The following is a 19,702-nucleotide window of genomic DNA, read 5'->3' as shown; positions in this document are numbered from 1 at the left end:
TTCCTTCCTCCTTCCTTCCCCTTCTTCTCTTTCTTCCTTCTTCTTCCTTCTCCCTTCTCCTTCTCCTTCTTCTTCCTCCAAATCTGGGGAAGTTTCTTTTTTTTCCTTCTTCCTCCTCCTTCCTTCTTCCTTCTTCCTTCTCCTTCCTCCTTCTTCCTTCCTCTTCTTCTTCTTCTTCCTCCGAATCTACCTAGATTCGGTTTTTTTTTTTTTTTTTCTTCTTCCTTCTTCTTCTCCTTCTTCCTTCCCCCTTCCTCCTTCTTCCTTCTTCCTTCCCCTTCTTCTCCTTCTTCCTTCTTCTTCCTCCGAATCTGGGGAAGATGAAGGTTTTTTTTTTTTTTTTGAGGAAGATGAAGAAGAAGGAAGAAGGAGGAAGAAGAAGAAAGAAAAAAAAAAGTTGCAGTCGGAGGAAGAAGAAGAAGAAGAAGAAAGAAGAAAAAAAAAAGCCGAATCTGGGCATATTCGGAGGAAGAAGAGAAGAAGAGGAAGGAAGAAAGAAGAAGGAGGAAGGAGAAAAAAGAAGGAGAAAAAAAAAAAAAACTTCCCCAGATTTGGAGGAAGAAGAAGAAGAAGAAGGAGAAGGGGAAGGAAGAATGAGGAAGAAGGAGGAAGAAGAAGAAAGAAGGAGGAAGAAGAAGAAAAAAAAAACCAAATATGGGCAGATTAGGAGGAAGAAGAAGGAAGAAGGAAGAAGGAAGAAGGAAGAAGGAGGAAGAAGGAGGAAGAAGAAAAAAAAAAAAACTTCCCCAGATTCGGAGGAAGAAGAAGGAGAAGGAGAAGGGAGAAGGGAGAAGGAAGAAGAAGGAAGAAGGAGAAGAAGGTGAAGGAAGGAAGAGGAAGGAAGAAGGAGAAGGAGAAAGAAAAAAAAAAGTTGCAGTCGGAGTCGGAGGAGGAAGAAGAAGGAGAAGGAGAAGGGAGAAGGGAGAAGGGAGAAGGAAGAAGAAGGAAGAAGGAGAAGAAGGGGAAGGAAGAAAGAGGAAGGAAGAAGGAGAAGGAGGAAGAAAAAAAAAAAAAGTTGCAGTCGGAGGAGGAGGAGGAAGAAGAAGGAGAAGGAGAAGGGAGAAGGGAGAAGGAAGAAGAAGGAAGAATGAGAAGAAGGGGAAGGAAGAAAGAGGGAGGAAGAAGGAGAAGGAGGAAGAAAAAAAAAAGTTGCAGTCGGAGTCGTCGGAGGAAGAAGAAGAAGAAGAAGAAGAAGAAGAAGAAGAAGGGGAAGGAAGAAAGAGGGAGGAAGAAGGAGAAGGAGGAAGAAAAAAAAAAGTTGCAGTCGGAGTCGGAGGAGGAGGAGGAAGAAGAAGAAGAAGAAGAAGAAGAAGAAGAAGAAGAAGAAGAAAAAAAAAAAACGTGGCTGACACATGGCGTCCAGTCATTGTCCACATGGGCGCCACGTCACAATTAACGGCAGATTTAACAGTTTGACTAACGGATGTATGAGACTGTCCCAAAATTTACACTTTAGATATGACTCTGAGACGAAAAAAACTTGATATACTAAATGTTGAAAACCATGAAACATGAGGATAGTAAATAGTCTTTTACCCTCAGATCAAATTTATGAATATACTGAATTCAAGAATTGAAAATAAACTCAATTTTTTTTACCCACCATAGAAACTTAATTGTTGTGAGTCACTCGTTCTGCTTTTGTGTAATGTTCGATTCAGAACGAAAATATGCTACCGCATCATATGTAAAAGAGTTGCATGTGAAGAAGGATTTATTGTATCTTCGCATGTATACACAATAAAATTAAGGTAAAATTAGATAAAAGCCCTCCAATTCTACATCTTATTAATTAAACATTTGTGGGTTTTCAACTTTTTATTAAAACGCTTCGTATTTTGATTAATGTGCTTCCATCTTTATCCATGTCATTTTTTAATTTCCAACTCATCATTTTAAGTAAATTTTAAAGAAAACAAAAGAAAAAAAATGAAAATAAGAGTTATTTATATTGAAACTGATCAGATCTAATCCCTAAATTCTTGGAAAGAAAATAAGTTTGAAATTTTTTATTGAGTCATTATCCCAATAATTAATTGTTAAGAATTTGATATAATTAATTTTCAATACAAACTTTTAATATGAAAAATTCTCTCTTTTTTAAGGGTCATAACGTACCACTAGATTGTACGTACCAAAGTTAAGTTACCACATTGTACCAATACCATGGTACATACTAAAACAAGAATAACATAACATGCCAAAATTAGTAATCTGTAATGTACCAAAATATTAATACGTACCAAAACTAAGATTATATAATGTACCAATTATGTACCAAGATATTGGTACGTTATGTTTAATACATAATTGCATTCATATATCATGTCCATAATTGACACACCCTGACCTAGATCGAGGCATGCCGGCTACGTCACCCTTACGTGACGGCCATCATGCACCGTGAGGGCATGGTCGGGGCCCAAAACAGATAATATCGTGTTACGGCAGAGTCGAGCCCGGGATGTGGTGGGGGCCAGGCTGGGATGTGAGATAATTGGTACGTTATGTTTAATAGGATGTTAGTTGTATTTTTAGAATTTTAATGATATTTTTTATTTGAGTAATGAAAAATGTCGTTTGAAATGAATTATGGGATAATATATCTCCTAGATTTTAGGATTTAGGTGATATTAATTTGTCATTTGATTAGTAAACCAAATATATGTAATTTTTGTTATTAAAAATTAGATAAGAATGTTTGATCAAAAATCTAAAAGCTATGGATGTTAAATCTAAGAATTTCAAAACTGAGGCGCCTATATCAAAACACCCCATTGTATGATGTTGTTCAAAGATCACGGTTGTTTGCTTGTAACTGCGTGTTGACAACTTGATTAGTAAAAGTAATGTGAGCATGGATTTATTTAGTGTGTGTTGGATCTTTTCCATCACAAATTATGCAAGTAATCTGCCCAAAATAAATGTTTATGGATTCTGTTACATGTTATATGATAGTAGATTTGGAAAAAGAAGCTGGGGCAGAAGTAGACAGTGTAGTGGAGTGGATGTAGGTACTTCGAGAGGAGGTCTGGTTCCGGAACCTTATGTGGGGAAGAAATAATAGGTAGGGTTTAGAGTTTCTAAAGTCTTTTTTTAATATTTTTGGTTTAAAGTTTGGCAACACATTGGGCTTAGCACATTTGAGCTTACAAATTAGATTTAGAAAATATTACCCAAAACAGATAATTAAATACATAAAATAAAATAAAATAAATTTAATTAATTCAGTTCGGTTCAGTTTCTAAACCATTAAAACTGAAATCGAACTAAAAGAATTTGATTCGGTTCGATTTTCGATTTTTTTCGGTTTTTGATTTTTTGAACCCACCCCTAATTGTAGGTGATGGTGCTTCTGGTTTTGGTACAAGTAATTTATTATCCTAATTTTTTGTTTTATTTATTTTTAAATTTGATGAGTTCGATGGTGTAGCAGGTGTGCTAAATTTGATGATATGTTGCTTGTTATTGTAAAGCAGGTGCCGGCTGGAATGGGGCGGAAGAGGATCATTTTCAAATTCATTTTGTGGAAATTCTAGGAATTTTCATATTCTAATTGTTTATTGTATACTGTACGACTAGTTTTAATAAGGTACTATTTATATTTAATTTTAAATAAAAAAAAGTCAAATAATTTCTGATCGCATGATATACGATGAATGATTAAACTGTGAGAATGCCTGTATCCGGATGAGATTCAATTCGAATGGGGCACGGTCATGAGTGGGACCCAGGTAGGTATTGCAGAAGGTGAGATGGTCCAATTTGGCACCCTTTCCGTTGTGGTGCAAAATTCAGTGGAAAACTCCTTGTTAGGCAAACACTTGATGGTATTGGTGGTGTACCTACTCATTCCCAAATATTTTTTTTATTTTTTTTAACTAAATGACTTAAATTATTTTTTGTAAAGAGGATCTTTAAATAAAGATTAAAAAATTAAACGGTTATGATTATGAAATTTGTACGGTCAAGATATGTTATTCGTAAGGGAGAATGAACTCATCCTCCACAAGGATGTATAATACTTGCATGAACTCATCATCTCCATTGAAGTATAATACTTGCATTCCTTATGTGTGGATGCATGTATTCCCCTATTTGCGAATACTATATATTGACCGAATGAAATCAATTGTCGGACTCGTTTAATTTATAGGGATGCACAAATCCCCTATTTGTAAATACTCTATATTGACCGAATATAATCATTGATCAGAATCTTTTAATTTATAGGGGATACACATATATCCCCTGTTTGCTAATATCATATATTGACCGAATGAAATTAATGATTGGAATTGTTTAATTTATTAATCTTCGATTGAAGATCACTCATGCAAAAAAACCATTTAAATTGGAGATCATTTAATTATCAAAATACATCAAATAAATGAACGGTTTATCATAAATATATTGCTTAATACCTACACCGTCGATTTGTTCTATACATTTGAATGATTAAATGATATTCAATTGAAATGATTTTTTGTAGAGTGATCTTCAAATGAAAATTAAGAAATTGAACAGTTATGCTTATAAATTTTTGCGATCAAGATACGTTATTCGCAAAAAATAATCAAGAGGAGTGCAAGTATTATCTTATATTAAAAGCAAATACTCTTTATTATATTGGAAAAAAGAACTTCTGTGACACTTTGAAGATGGAAGTGGATCCTCTTCGAATCTACTTTGTGGGAATCCCTGGGATCCCTACATCTTAGCTGTTCATCGTACATCATGCAGCCAGTTTTCGTCAGATACTATTTGTGTTTAATTTTAAATAACAAAAAGTCAAATGATTTTTTACCGCACGATATACGATGGATAGCTAAGATCTGGAGATCCCTAGGATCCCCACAAAATGGATTTGGATGGAATCCAATTCCGTTGAAGATATCGTCGCAATTATTGCTAATTATTCCAATTTAAACATGGTTCAAAATAACAAACCCTCACAAATTTAACTTATTTTTACATAAAAAGAGAAGAGAAGATTCATTTCCACTTTATTTTTGTGTTGAATCTTGTCATTAGGAAGTGATATTAACATGAGTAGCCACCAACCGACTGAAATTCATGGGTGTGACAAGTCTTGTTCCTCCACCATAGAGGGTAAGTGCTGCCAATTTCGAAGCATATTCAGTGGGATGATAACTGTCCCAGAACAAGAACTCGTGCCGATTCGCACAAAGGTTGGGGCCAAGGAGAAAAAAGCATGGCAATTCTCCATTGAACTTTCCTGATCCACAGCAGGCTGATTGGACGTCCTTGAAGCCTATCAAGTTGAAAGATTGTATCTTCATTTTTTAAGACTTGAAAGGTAAATCTAATCATAACAACCCTAGTGATTTTGTGAGAAACATTTTAGTGTGACGGTAGTATTGTCACATGGTGTGTTATTAAATGCATTGTTATTATTAGTTATAGTATGTGTATCTATTTATTAATATTATTATTTTCATGAAATATTAAGTTATGATCTACTCATATTATAGTATGTGAATACATAAGTAACATAGTGATGTTTGGAGATTGAAATTGTACAATAGGTGCATTTGCACAGGGCTCCAATCCTAAAGGGCTCATAAAAGATGATATCAAGGTTATTCACATATGTACCAACTTGGTTTGTGGCTAAAACACTTCATCTTTGAAATTTTTTCTAGGTTCTGTATGTGAATAAAAGAAATATGACCTCCATATGCATAAGAGAAATCACCTTTATGTTATAGTTTGGTTCTACCATGCTCTAAATTTTTTTTTTGGTTGATTTTAATTATAACTCAAGTAATTATACTCCATTTAGATCACTTATTAATACAATAAACATCCTCGTGACGATCGTTATGACAACACGATCTCTAGTTTGATTAATTTGCACATATATCTTTAAAAGATGATTAAGAAAATAAACATGTTGTTGTTCTAAAATTTATAATGTGAAAATATGTGAGTCGCAGATGACCAATGGACAAGGTTGTACAGGGATGGATGGACAAGGTGGTGCACTCATGGGGTCTTTCAGTTGTTAGATTCTTTTTACAGCTTGTATAAAGAACAAATTCTAGGTTCAATTAAATCACCATGTATTAATATTCTATATGAAATGCTTACCGAAGGCTAATGGGTCTTCAATGATACTCATGGTCATTTCATAAGTATTCGCGAGTGAGTATTTCATCCCTACCAATTTTGAACTCATTTTTCGCAGAAGATCCTCAAGTGAAATGAAAAAGGATTGAGCGAGCTTGTTTAGATCTTCTCTACAAGCACCCGGCTTCTTTGATGAAGCACGTAGTTTAGGACAGCATCCAATTGGAGGAATACTCATAATCCCAAATTTGCGAGCTCCTAGCTTGTATAAACTCTGCATTATACAGATATTAAGAATTGATTGGAAACAAAAAAAATAAACCCAGGGGAATGATAAGAGGATCAAAATTTGAATAATGTTTTTGGTACTACCTATACTAATTAATCACCTTGACCACATTTCTAATAATGGTGGACTTGTATTTGTGACGTAATCAGTATAATGTGATCAATAAATAGAGTTCAAATAATAACACTTGTCAAAACTTAACAATAATAAGCGGAATGATGATACTGAGTGACAGTTCTTATACTGATTAAGGTAATGTTAGGGAGACCAAATTTGTAAACAAATTTGCAAACTAAATAATGTGGTACCAATAGGAATGAACTCGTTTATCAACACTTAAGTAATAATCTAATTATCAACTTTCATGTTATTTAGTTTACAAAATTTTGTCTATAAATTTAATCTCTCTAGCATTACCCTACTGATTAATGTATACATGTGAGATCCACCTATGTTGAAAATTAATTTTGTGTATCTATTGCACACCTCTAAATGACCATGGTACGTGAACTGAAGATTTGTGATGTACAAGTCGTCGTTATGATCAACTAAGGTGGAGGAATTTGGAGGAACATGCTCGAAAAGGTCGTTGCTTCCAATACTAACGACGAACAAAGACTTGGCAAGCACATTAGCAGTTGCAACGGGACCTATCAACTCTGTCAAATTCCCTTTGACCGTCGCAAATTGTTGAATCTGGTCGCTCAGTGGCACAACTTTGATCTACAACATAGTTAATTACACAACACAGAAAATAAATAAAAAATCATGATAAAAATTTTGATTTCAAAGTTAATGTTTCCAGCAATGGTACGACTGTCGCTCTATTAGAAAGTGTGTTCATAATTTAATTTATGTGTCTAAATAGCATTATAATTTTATTAAATATGATTTAGTGTTCTCTTGTCAAACTTGTTATTTTGTTCATGTTTACATTTTTTTCCACGTGTAAATCGATTCACGTTCTAATACTAAACAATATAGCAAGTGAACATTTCCCGTTAAATTTTTGTGTTGCGTGCTTACAAATCGTTTTTGGCCAGTTTCGTAGAATATGCCGGCTCCAGCTGAAGCAAAGTTCACCCCCCGCAGTATATCCCTTTTAAAAGTGGCTGGGTGATTGATCATATACAAGAAAGGTGGCGGACTTCTCTGGTAGCCAAATAGACTCGCTACAAAAAATCAATAAAACCAGCAACTTAATACGACAATAAACTAAAGATCCTAATTAAGCCGGTGCGTGCATGCATGGTGTATAAACAAGGAGACTGCTCAGCTCCCTACTATATAGAGTGGTATTTTTCTCTCTTCACACATATCAAACTATGAGTCTATGACTAGAGAAATGCAGAAATATGCTTCTAAAGGAATGGCTCAAATATATATATATATATATATATATATATATATAAATAGCTCAAATATATATAAACAACATAATAAAGAATGACGATTCCTGTACCGATTTGGTCGGCGCTGTTAAGGCCGTTGCTGAACCTCCCAGTAGGCACAGAATAAGGCAAATCAACCCCATTGGGAGAGAAATCAGCCCTGCAGTAACTTTCTGGTAACCAATTGTTGGTGCCGACATCCACAGTGGAGTCTCCTAATATGAAAATTGTCACTGGATCATCTGCATGGGCTCTGTACCCCAAAGAAAATAGAAACAAAAATGCAAATAATGGACCACAAAGCTTTGCTTTCTTTGCCATGATATACATGTACAAGATAACAGAAGGGCTAGCTATATATCTTTGCTGCCGGCCAAGGTTCCAAACTGAATGACTTTTATTTATGTAAGTCTCGACTAATTGATTCCTTATTTATAATCCAGAAAGACTGAAAAGTGAACAAACCCATGATGCTATGTTGTCATTGTCCCAGCCCCTATATCAACCAAGAACTTGATTTTTATGGCGGATTTGCCTAAAAATAATACTTGCACGTGTGTATTTATGCTTTGTGTGTGATCATATAATTCACCAGCATATTGACAATCCAAAAAGTTAAAACCCTAACGTCAATTCTCTTAATTTTCTCTAACCACGAAAAATTATAATATTTAAATTGTAAAACATGAGCAAATCAGTAAAGCTAGATCGACTCAGCTTAATTGACTGGTACTACATAAGTAAAGCTCGACAATTAGACCATCTCCAAGGGAGATAGCATTTGAATAGTTAAGGTATATTTGCTATACCACCTATGAAAAATGCATTTAAGGCAGAGTTAGTAACCTAATTAGCAAATTAAGAATTAGTAACTTACCTTGTATATTTATAAGGTTAGTTGCTACTTCTTCAATTTAGCAAATTGTGTTTCGGGGTATAGTTTTCTTCAAAAGTATTATTTAGTGAAGAGTTTAAAACTAAAATTTGGCACCACAAGATATGATATAAAGTTAAGATATTAATATTTTAAAATTAAAAAAAAAAACAAAATTTAAAGAGTTGATTGAAAAGTGAGTTGGATAAACAAAATTTTAAAATAATATAGAAGTGTCAAATAAGTTATCAAACCACAGTTTTAAGGAAAACTTGACTAACTCCTTAAAAATGCTTTGATATTTCTTTCTTTACTTTTTTTTCCTGTTGTCAAATTTCTTTAACAATGATTGTTTTCGCTGTACTGTTGTCTTCTTCACTTCTTTCTTTATGTAAATGTCATCTCCTCAGAATTAACTATCGTTTTTGGACTAATTAAAACAAATAGGAAAAAAGATATGAAAAGATTGTTGGTCCTTCAACTTTATGTGTTTGTATTTCTTCGTTGTCCTGCAGGTTCTACTTATTTTCTCCTAGTTAGGAACGATAATCCTCCGAATACTTGTCAGTGCATGGCAATCGTCAATCTCTGTAAGTTCAAGAATTAATAGAGGAGAGTTTACTCTTAATAAAGACTGTTCCACTTCTGTGATGTAAGTGAAAAGAAATCATATGGGGTAGGGTTGGATTCTTGATGACACTTTGTATTTATACCACCCACTCTTAAATCCCTCAAAATTCTTCAGACATTAAAATCCTAATAAATCTTTGAAATTCTCATTATGCCTAGATTTGAATGTATTATTTAAACTCTTAATCAACTAGCTCTTGATTTGAGTGTATTCTTCAAAATCCTCTTAAATCTTAATTTGACTACACAATGAATTCATAATCTTTTAAATTCCTCTTTTTAAACTTTAATCGACTACACCCGGATTTTAAAATCTATTAAAATCCTATCAAATTCTAATTTGACTACACCCCTAAAAGATTGTTCCGCTTCTGTGATGAACGTGAAAAGAAATTACATGGGGTAGGGTTGGATTCTTGTTGACACTTTGTATTTATACCATCCACTCTCAAATCCCTCAAAATCCATCAACCATTAAAATCTTAATAAATCTTTGACATTCTCACTATGCCTAGATTTGAATGTATTCTTTAAACTCTTAATCGACAACTCCTTGATTTGAGTGTATTCTTCAAAATCCTCTTAAATCTTAATTTAACTGCACCATGATTTCATAATCTTTTAAAAGTCTCTTTTTAAACTCTATTCGACTACACCTGAATTTTAAAGTTTATTAAAATCTATTCAAATCCTAATTTGACTACACCTCTATAATATTCTTTGAAATGACTTATCTCTGTTCCGACAATATTTGGGTCAGATCCTTTATACGGCTCATTCTATGTGGCACATTAGAATACCACGTGTATTTTTTTTTTTTTGGTTAAATAACTTCCCACTAATCTACAATTTAAATAAGGTTTTTTAAGTCATTCAGAACTACGATCTAATGATATTCTTCTTCACTTAAAAGTGAGAGGTCTTATATTCGAATCTCATGGATGATGAATTCGATACCAAATTAGGTTACTCATTGTGTGGCTTAGCCGAACTTCCTTTCCTCTTAGTGTAAAAATATCATTGTACTAAAAAAAAGGTTTTTTTTATTAGACAATACTAGAGAGACTCAATTTTTAAATCAAATTTTGTAAACCAAATAATGTGGTTGTTGATAATTGGATTAATACTTAAGTATTGATTAACGTACTTATTTTCTATTGGTGATACATCATTTGATTTGCAAATTCAGTATAAAAATTTAGTCTACCTAGCATTACCTTTTTTATTAGCACCCCACAAAATATTGAATACACACTATTAAAATTTAGTATTATATAATTTGCATATCCTAAAATGCAATGACAATTTTGACATCATAAGATTATAAAAAAATTGTAAATACCACCCAAATCACTTTTAATATATATATTCCAAAATTATTTATAACCTCAAATCAAGTTTTATGTGTATTTCAAGAGATGGTCAGATCAAATGTTTCTCATTTTTTTTTTTTTCAGTTGGACATCCACCTCCGTCTTGTATCTTTTCGATGAGCAAAGAATACCAAGTTTGCAGTGGCCCCATGAAAGCTTTCATCATCATATTGAAATTGGTTTTATTGTATACAGTACGTAGCTCTCCAAGCCGCGTATTAAGCTGAAGAAGTTGAAATATAATTGGTGACAGCGCTGCATGCCAAATTCAGTCATTCAACTGCCACCAATATTCAAATTTCCAAGTCTCTTGTTCTAGATTCAAGCAAAGAAAACCTGGACATTTATGCTGCTAATAATATAATCACAAGTATAAATTGGACACCTCTGCTGTTAAGAATATAATCACCAGATAAGCTGTGCACGTTGTATAACTCCAAAAAAAGAAGAAGAAAAACTCATCAAGAGTGTCTCAATTTTCTATCCATGATTCATGGAGGCATTCTATCCAATTTTTTACTCATATCCCCACATTTTCCGTCAACCCGATTTTATTGTTTCGTGATTACACAAAAGTATAATATAAAAATAAAAACATAAAATATGTATTTGCACTTAAGATGTGAAGCATCAGGTGTATGTAAATAATGTGGAGTGTACTTTGAAAGTGTAGGGTGTGAGAATATTATGGAAAAGTATGTGGGATCTATTAAGATAAATCTTGATTAAAAAAACAAATTTAAAATGGATTCAACAATATATAAGGTGTTAATAAAATACGTCTTCAAATAATCTTCTAATAATACATAACTTAATTCAAACGAGAACAATCTCAACAGAAAAATTCAATCTAGCACATTTAATTAGGTGATTATATAAAATAATATTTTTATAATAAAAGATAACGATTAACATATTAAGTAAATAAATAAAGATAATAAAAGATTTGAAATTCTGAGTCGGTGACAGATACATTCTGGAGATGGAGAGTGAACGACATACAAACTTGAGATAAGGGAATAAGTGTCAATTTGAAGATGGAAAGCTCTAATTTGGAGTGAGTATATCAATTCATTCAGATTTATTCAAAATTAGAGAAAAAAATTATAAAAAAAATTAAAAGTTCAAAATCTACAATGGGTTTTGGTAAAAAATTTCGGAATGAATTGGTAAATATCGTTGATGTTCAAGAATTTCCTATATCTCGCTGATATACGGTGAAGTTTGCATTTCAACCCCATTTCCATACCAACTCTTGAATTTTCAGATATTTCAATGAAAATATCAATAATTTCGTTGGTATTTTAAATATTGGTTTGATCTAGTTTTACATTTGAATTCTTAAAGCTTTGCATTGCTGCCATTAGGAAGGGAGAAGAGGGATGCATACGATAAGGGGGAAGAGGGTTAGGTGTCCTGCACGGGCTACTCTTTATTTTCTATTTTTTTATTTTTTGGAATAAACGGTATTAATGTGGTTTAAATTCGTCTTTGGCGAGAATCAAACAAAAAACCTCTCACTTATAAGTGAAGAGGACCACTAGACTGTAGTAGCCTCATTCTTTTCTATTTGTCTTTTTTTTTTCCGCACCTATGGCTACTAATTAATGCATATTGCTGCTAAAGGAAGTTCACTAGGAACATGTGCTGGAAACATGAGGAGGCGTAGTGTTGTCATAAATGTTATTTTAGGAATAATAGTGGATAGAAAAATAATATTTTCTTTATCTAAATTACAAATTAATAAAATTCTGTTTGTCAATCAAAAAGCAATGAAATTACTATTAGACCCTATAACATATAACTGAAAAAAAATATTAGAAAAGAAAAAAATGTGGGTATTAAAGTAATTTTGCATAATCAAGTTCTTGCTTTTTTTTTTCTCAACCTCACAGCCATATCAACTTATCAATACTTAAACTCACATTTCTCTCTCTCTCCGATAACTGTCAACCCCCACTCATATCTCTCTCTCCCTTGTCAACCCCCATTTTATTCATGCTGCCTGTTTAAAACAAATAATGCCTCATAAAAAAAATTAGAAAAAAACAAATATTTGAGATAAAAAAATTAAAAAAATGTTTTTTACGCAGAGTGTGTGGCATTTGCTAGTACAATAATATGAAAATGTAGCTCAATAATAGGAAGGTGGTTCTGTTTTATTTTTGGGTAAATAGTCAAAATAGTCCCTGAGATTTGCATAACTCATCATTTTGGTCTCTAACATTTCAAATCAATCAAAGTGGTCCCTGAGATTGTCCATCATCCATCATTTTAGTCGTTCCGTTAAAAACTCCGTTAAGTGTCCCAGAGCTCTTGTTTGGAAGTTTGGACAATTTTCAAAACTTCGTAACTCAATCGTTTCTTAACCAAATTCGACCCATAATATATCAAAATGAAGATAGGAAAGTGTAGAATAATATTATACCTATTTAGAAGCCCAATGGTTGCCGAAAATGGCCGGAAAATAGTTTCAAAGTTGACTGGTCCGAGAGAAAACTGGAAAACTCGCCGGAAACTGGGTAAACTTTAAACGTTCATAACTTCTTCAATACTCAACAAAATCAAGTGATTCAAAAATAAAAATCATACCTCTAGACGAGATGAAGAGAATGGTAACTTTTTAGATGGCTAATGCACCTTATTTTGGCAGAAAAACGGCTCGAAAGTGGCTGTTCACTTCCACTTTCAAGCCGTTTTCTGGCCAAACCACGGTGAGTTAGCCATCTAAAAAGGTATCATTCTCTTTGTCTCATTGAGACATATGATTTTTATTTTTGAATCACTTGATTTCGTTGAGTATTGAAGAAGTTATGAAAGTTTAAAGTTGACCCAATTTCCGACAAGTTTTCCAGTTTTCCCTCGAACCAGTCAACTTTAAGGCTATTTTCTGGCTATCTCCAGCAACCATTGGGCTTCCAAATAGATATAATCTTATTCTACACTTTCCTATCTTCATTTTGATATATTATGGGGCGAATTTGGTTAAGAAATGATTGAGTTACGAAGCTTTGAAAATTGCCTAAATTTCCGGCCAAGAGTTCCGGGACACTTAACGGAGTTTTTAATAGAAGGACCAAAATGATGGACGGTGGACAATCTCAGGGACCACTTTGATTGATTTGAAATGTTAGGGACCAAAGTGATGAGTTATGCAAATCTCAGAGACCATTTTGGCTATTTAGCCTTTATTTTTTAACCCAATGCTCAGCATATAACTACAAGGTGGCTTGCCCTTCTCTAAAACCATCGCCTTTTCTCCCTCCAGAAACCCTCACCTGCAAATCACCCTAGCCGCTGGGCCCTTGCCATGGCTTGGGGCCGGTAGCAGCCCATCCTTATCTCCTTATCCTAGCTTCCATTTCCTTCATTTCCTCCCATTATACCTTCTCCTCCCTTCTGCTTCACCGCATTTTTCTTTCTCTCTATGTTTCTTCACCTTTTTTCCTTCCCCCATCCATGGTTTTTTTTACTTCTTTTTCCACCATGTGGGCACTACTCTCTCTTCTCTCCCTTAATTGTGCGTTGTTTTCGGGCCACCATCCCAGATTCGTTCTCTGCCCTTGTCAAGGCTTTCTCTTTGATTTGGGGTTTGATTTGAGGTTTGTGTTTGGTTTGGGGCTGTTGGTGAGTTGGAGCCACTTCCATCATTCTTTTCCGGTGCTGAGATTTTCAAATTGAATTTTGCCATCAACTTTTCTAGGGAACAATCACCTTCTACGCCCAGGTCTGGTGCTATGCCACCTGGGTTGTGCAAACTTTGAGGTTGCTCAACCTTGGGCATGATAATTTGACGTTGTACTGCTTGAGTCGACCTATTTTAGAGGCCCCGCCGCTTGAAGTTTCTAGATCTGGACACTCCGATGTCTCTTCATCTGCTGCGGAACTTGCTAATGGTGCTGGTCCTATTGGTGCTTGTCATTGCAGGTTGTCTTGTGTCAAAATCGTCCTATTCCTTCATCAGAATATGCCGACTTGTGGTTCCTCTCTCGGATTTTTTCTTTTTTGTTTAGTTTCGGATTAGTTTAGTTTAATTTAGTTTATCTTAGTTTAGTCTTGTTGTCTCGCCTAGCGAGTGTTGTTGCCATGTTGCAACGTTGGCTGGATATAGTTTTCGCATTGAGCGATGTGTTATGTGGTATCGTCTACCTCCGATGACTTTATGTGATCTCGCTTTCGCGATGACTTTATGTGGCCTCGCTTTTCGGTGATGATCCTTTGCAGTTGCTAATGCAAATCTATTATATCTATCGTTCCGTGACAGTTTTGTATGGTGGCGTGTGAAGTTTTCACACATGTGGTAGCTGTTTAGGGGTTTTATTATTGTCGCCTTACTTGAGCAATTTCACCTCCAAATCATTGTTTGGTCACTGGAGTATTATACCCAATTGGTACCAATGTACTGTTTGAGATGATGAATGAAATACCAATCTATCTTTGCTTGTCCCAAAAAAAAAAAGAAAAAAAAAAACTACAAGGTCTCTTCCTCTTTTATGGTACAAGATTTAACTATGAATTAAGGGATCTGGTCTTCTTATATTATACATAGAGTATATATATATATATATATCAAGCAAGTAGGGCCAATTGACCAAAAGTCATGGGTGCCACGAATCCACCGCCAGCATGAAGAGCTAAAGCTGCAAGAAGAGACGCAGCTTGTGTTGGATGAAATTGATCCCAGAACAATTAGACATCGCGATCTTCACACAAATAAGAGTCTGGTTTGCATGGATACTCTGCATTAAAATTTCCTTTTCCACAACAAGCTTTTGTGGCCTCTTCATCAAAACCTACAAAATGTTACGATGTTTGTTATATACCATATAAAATTCTTTGAAAAAAAGAAACAAATGTACATATTAAAGGCCATTTGGATTTACTTCTATAGAAAGTAGTTTGCTCGTAAGTGCTTTTATTGGCAGCGTGCCCAAAGTCTTTATAATATGTTTAAGTTGTAAAATTTCTTTAGTGCCCTTCTTCCATTACCAAGTTAGTTGGATTTTTCTCCTAAAGAACTGGGTTTTAAAAAGTCTCTCTCTAAACCGTAATGTTACCAAGGGCCACGAAAAATCATTTTTATAAAATCTATGCCAACTGCACAAAACACAGATTTTATAACACATATATATGCATTCCACACTATTTTTGTGAAACACTACTACCAAAAGAGTAATTTACCAAATTTTTTTGGGTCTTTAATAATTTGTGTGGCCAATGTATATGCATCTGCAAGTGCATATATCATCCCGTCGCATTCTGCACTTTACTTCTGCAAGACTCCTTGAAGTGCTTTGTAAAACAATTTAGCATACTCATTCATGGGCTCAGAACAGCTACCATCTTTAGCAGAATTACGCTGCAATGGGACGCACCCAACTGGTGGAACACTAATAATCCCAAATTTTTTGGCTCCAAGGTCAAAAAGACGCTGGAATTGAAAACTCTAGTTTAAGAAAAAGACTGTTAATAATTAATTAAGACATCACTATTTATAATCAAACGATATTCCTTCTCTAAACTATACTAAGAGAAGGAGAAAGAGTTGAATCTGGGATACAATGAGTTGAAAATGAAGAACCTAATCACTAAGGCAATCCACCAATTGCATTAAGAAGTCTCTTTTGATTGATCTACAAAGTAAAGAAATAAGAAGAAAATTAAAACTGGCAATTAATGGTACCCTTAATCGACTTTCATAAGTGGACATGAGAGTCGCAATGAAGACTTTTGCAGAAGTAGTATTGTTAAAAAGAAAATGTTCGAAGATGTCATTGCCTCCAACGCTGAAGAGGAAGAGAGACTTTGATATATTAGCCAATCCACTCTCACCCTATAATTTTGATATAATGTCGTGTACTCTTGCAAACTGCTCGAACTGTTCTCCAAATGCAACGAGATGTCCCTACGTGCATATTGTAACCTAGTTAACTTTACATATATTTTATTATTCTTGCATATAGGAAAATAAATGTTTCTCTTGCCAAACGCTGTTGCTGTAACATATTGAACATATATCATGTTGTTGAGACTGTCATACTGATCACAATCTAATTAATAACACAAGCAGTTATCTGGCAATATAAACTCCACAACAGAACATCACTTCCTCACGTAAACAAGACTTTTGATTGAGTGTGTGTGGTACTCAACAAAATGAACATTATAAATTACACAAGTAACTCTGTTCTTTTTCTCAAAGAGTCTATGTAATAGCCAAAAAATAGTGTTCTAAAATGTCCCACTTAGGAGCTAAGCAGTTATAGCAACCTCCATAATTAATCTCTAAGCGTTTAAAAAATAAGAAAGAGCGCATACACCTGCCTAAGCGCCCGCCTAGACCTGCCTAGAGTGCCTTTTAAAATCTTGGCCAAAAAGCACACTTCTTGCAATATTTAAATTATATTTTATCGTCAACAATAAAACTATTTAGACACACCAAATTTACGTACTATTGGCGCATTCTTTAACAGAAGTAAGTCATATGCCTACGAGAATATCTCAATTAGTATGTCGGTTTTGTATATTTTTTTCTTTTTAATTTTTTTTGGTTTGATTTTTTACCTGAGAGAGCATAAAGAGAGATTAACTGCGACTGTGTGAGAATTAAGCTTACCCATCTTTGTTTTCTAGTGTCATTCAGGAGTCCTGAACCTCGGAAGCGAAGTTGACTCCTTTTGTTAGCAAACGGATCTTCCCGTTCTCAATCTCGTCCAAAAGGAGAAAAGGTGGGGACTCAGCTCGAAACCCAGAAAGTTGGCCAATAAATAACACATCAAAGAAATAAAAATTAATTGACCGAAAAAATTAGTAATTATGATGATTATGTACTAACAAAATTAGCGAGAAATTAGTGTAATATTGTCACGTGGTGTTATCATTTTATGTATTGTAATATAAGGAACAGTATAATTAATATGTCACACTCCTATGATATATTTATAAAGAAAACATGCAAGTTATAATTTAGTGAAATGGTAATGTAATGTTAACAATAGCTATGGAAGCTGAAAGATCAGGAACGACTAGAGAGAGAAAGAGAGAAAGCTCAAATAGAGAGGGAAACTGTAACTGATTTATTATTTCAGTTGCTACCTTATTACAAGAGATATTTCACTATAAATACATGTTGACCTATCTATCTCAACTCATATAATCCAATGACACATGTCATAATCTTGACCACTAATATACTCTAACATTCCCCCTCAATCTTATGTCTTCGGCGGACCAAGCATAAGATTGGAACAATGAGTGGTAAACAATGGAGAACATAAACCTTTTGTAAAAATATCGGCATATTGAGCTGTGGAAGCAACAAATTGCAGAGAGATAACACCTTGTTGAACCCTTTCCCTCACAAAATGACAATCCACCTCTATGTGTTTGGCTTTAGAATGCAATACCGGATTTGTAGCCAAAGCCATAGCAGAGACGTTGTCACAATGTAAACTGGGAGGAGAGGAAATGTCAACATGAAGGTCCTGCAAAAGTTGTTGAAGCCAAACAACTTCGGCAATGGTAGTGGCCATCTCTGTCGATGATCAGCTAACTGTGTATTGTTTCTTAGAACTCCAAGAAATGGGATTGTAGCCAAAAAACACAACAAAACCTGTAGTAGACCGCCTATCATTGGGATCACCAGCCCAATCAGCATCTGTGTAAGCTCGTAAGCACAGAGAACCATGTTGAAAAAAGATGCCCCAGCCTAAAGTACCGCGGAGATATCGAAGAATCCGCTTGACAACAACATAATGAGATTCCAGAGGAGAATGCATAAATTGGCACACTTGATTCACAGAATAGGCAATATCAGGCCGTGTAAAGGTTAAGTATTGAAGAGCTCGGACAATGCTCATGTAATGTGTTGGATCTGAATAACTAGGACTACCATGAGTCAGAAGTTTCTGATTAGGATGACAGGGTGTGATACATGGTTTACACTCGAGCATATTTGTCCTTTGCAATAGATCATGGACATATTTAGACGATGCACAAATAATCCAGGAGATTGATAGTCTATTTGCAAGCCAAGAAAATAGTGGAGAATCCCTAAATCCTTCATGTCAAACTCTGTGGTTAACTGAGAGATAACAGACTGAACACAAGCATCACTATCACCAGTAAGAATGATGTCATCCACATATAACAGTAACACAACTATGTTGGTACCATTATGTTGAACAAACATGGAAGGATCGGCATAAGAAGACTTAAAACCCAATGAAAGTAAGAAGGTGGTGAACCTGTCATTCCAAGCGCAGGGAGCTTGTTTGAGACCATAAAGTGACCGTTGTAATTTGCAAACATAGTCGGGATGAGCCTTGTTAACGAAACCCTGTGGCTGGGACATATAAACCTTTTCCTCAAGAAATCCATGTAAAAATGCATTCTTGACATCAAGTTGTTTCAGTTTCCATCCCTGAGCGGCTGCGAGAGAGAGAATGAGTCTCACAGTAGTTGGCTTCACCACTGGACTGAATGTTTCATAATAATCCAAACCAGCTTCTTGAGAAAAACCTTTGGCCACCAAACGAGCCTTATATCTGGCAACTGACCCATCGGGATGTCGTTTGACTTTGTATATCCATTTACAACCCACCAAATTTTTATTGGGTGGTAATGGAACAAGGTGCCAGGTATGTTGCTGTAGTAATGCATCCATTTCGTCCTGCATAGCAAGCTGCCACTGTGGAGACTTAGAAGCTGCAGAACAAGACGTTGGTTCTTTAACAGAATCAAGATGAATTGTAGTATGATAAACCTTCTTCTTCTTAGATATCCCAGATTTAGACCGTGTCTGCATAGAATGGAAATTATGAGAATGCAATGGAACAAGTTGTAACTCAGGAGCTTGAGAATTAGTAGGATCTGGATGGAAGTCCGAACCCATAGGAGTTTGAGAAGTAGTAGCATTTGGATGTAAGGATGAACCCATGGCAGAATCAGAGATTAACCCCATTGATGAATCTGAGACTGAACTAGAGATAGTCGGCGATGTGGAGACAAGATCACCTTGATGGAGAATATGGGACTGAGTAACTGGACTAGT

General features: G+C 34.7%; 1 protein-coding gene across 1 annotated transcript; it reads right to left on the bottom strand.

Moving 5' to 3' along the window:
- Window positions 1-6,097: 6,097 nt before the first annotated feature.
- LOC103402221 (GDSL esterase/lipase At5g55050-like) lies at window positions 6,098-18,182 on the bottom strand. The gene is made up of 6 exons (XM_017323060.3): window positions 18,057-18,182; window positions 15,966-16,081; window positions 7,845-8,026; window positions 7,409-7,554; window positions 6,869-7,105; window positions 6,098-6,367 (listed from the first exon to the last, which is right to left on the bottom strand). The coding sequence occupies exons 1-6, from the start codon at window positions 18,180-18,182 to the stop codon at window positions 6,098-6,100; spliced, it is 1,077 nt and encodes a 358-aa protein (XP_017178549.2).
- Between the last annotated feature and the right edge of the window lie 1,520 nt (window positions 18,183-19,702).

Source organism: Malus domestica, chromosome 15, assembly GCF_042453785.1.
Source record: "Malus domestica chromosome 15, GDT2T_hap1".
In the NCBI taxonomy this organism is placed as follows: domain Eukaryota; kingdom Viridiplantae; phylum Streptophyta; class Magnoliopsida; order Rosales; family Rosaceae; genus Malus; species Malus domestica.
This window is presented reverse-complemented; position numbering and strand designations above follow the sequence as displayed.

What these genes read in the sequence shown, in the direction of transcription:
- LOC103402221 (XM_017323060.3), bottom strand. Translation starts at nt 18,182, where the DNA reads ATGGCCACTACCATTGCCGAAGTTGTTTGGCTTCAACAACTTTTGCAG. An exon ending in TGGCTTTGGCTACAAATCCG is followed by an intron (nt 16,082 to 18,056) that starts GTATTGCATTCT and finishes TTTCAATTCCAG; the next exon opens with CGTCTTTTTGACCTTGGAGC. An exon ending in AAACTGGCCAAAAACGATTT is followed by an intron (nt 7,106 to 7,408) that starts GTAAGCACGCAA and finishes ACTATGTTGTAG; the next exon opens with ATCAAAGTTGTGCCACTGAG.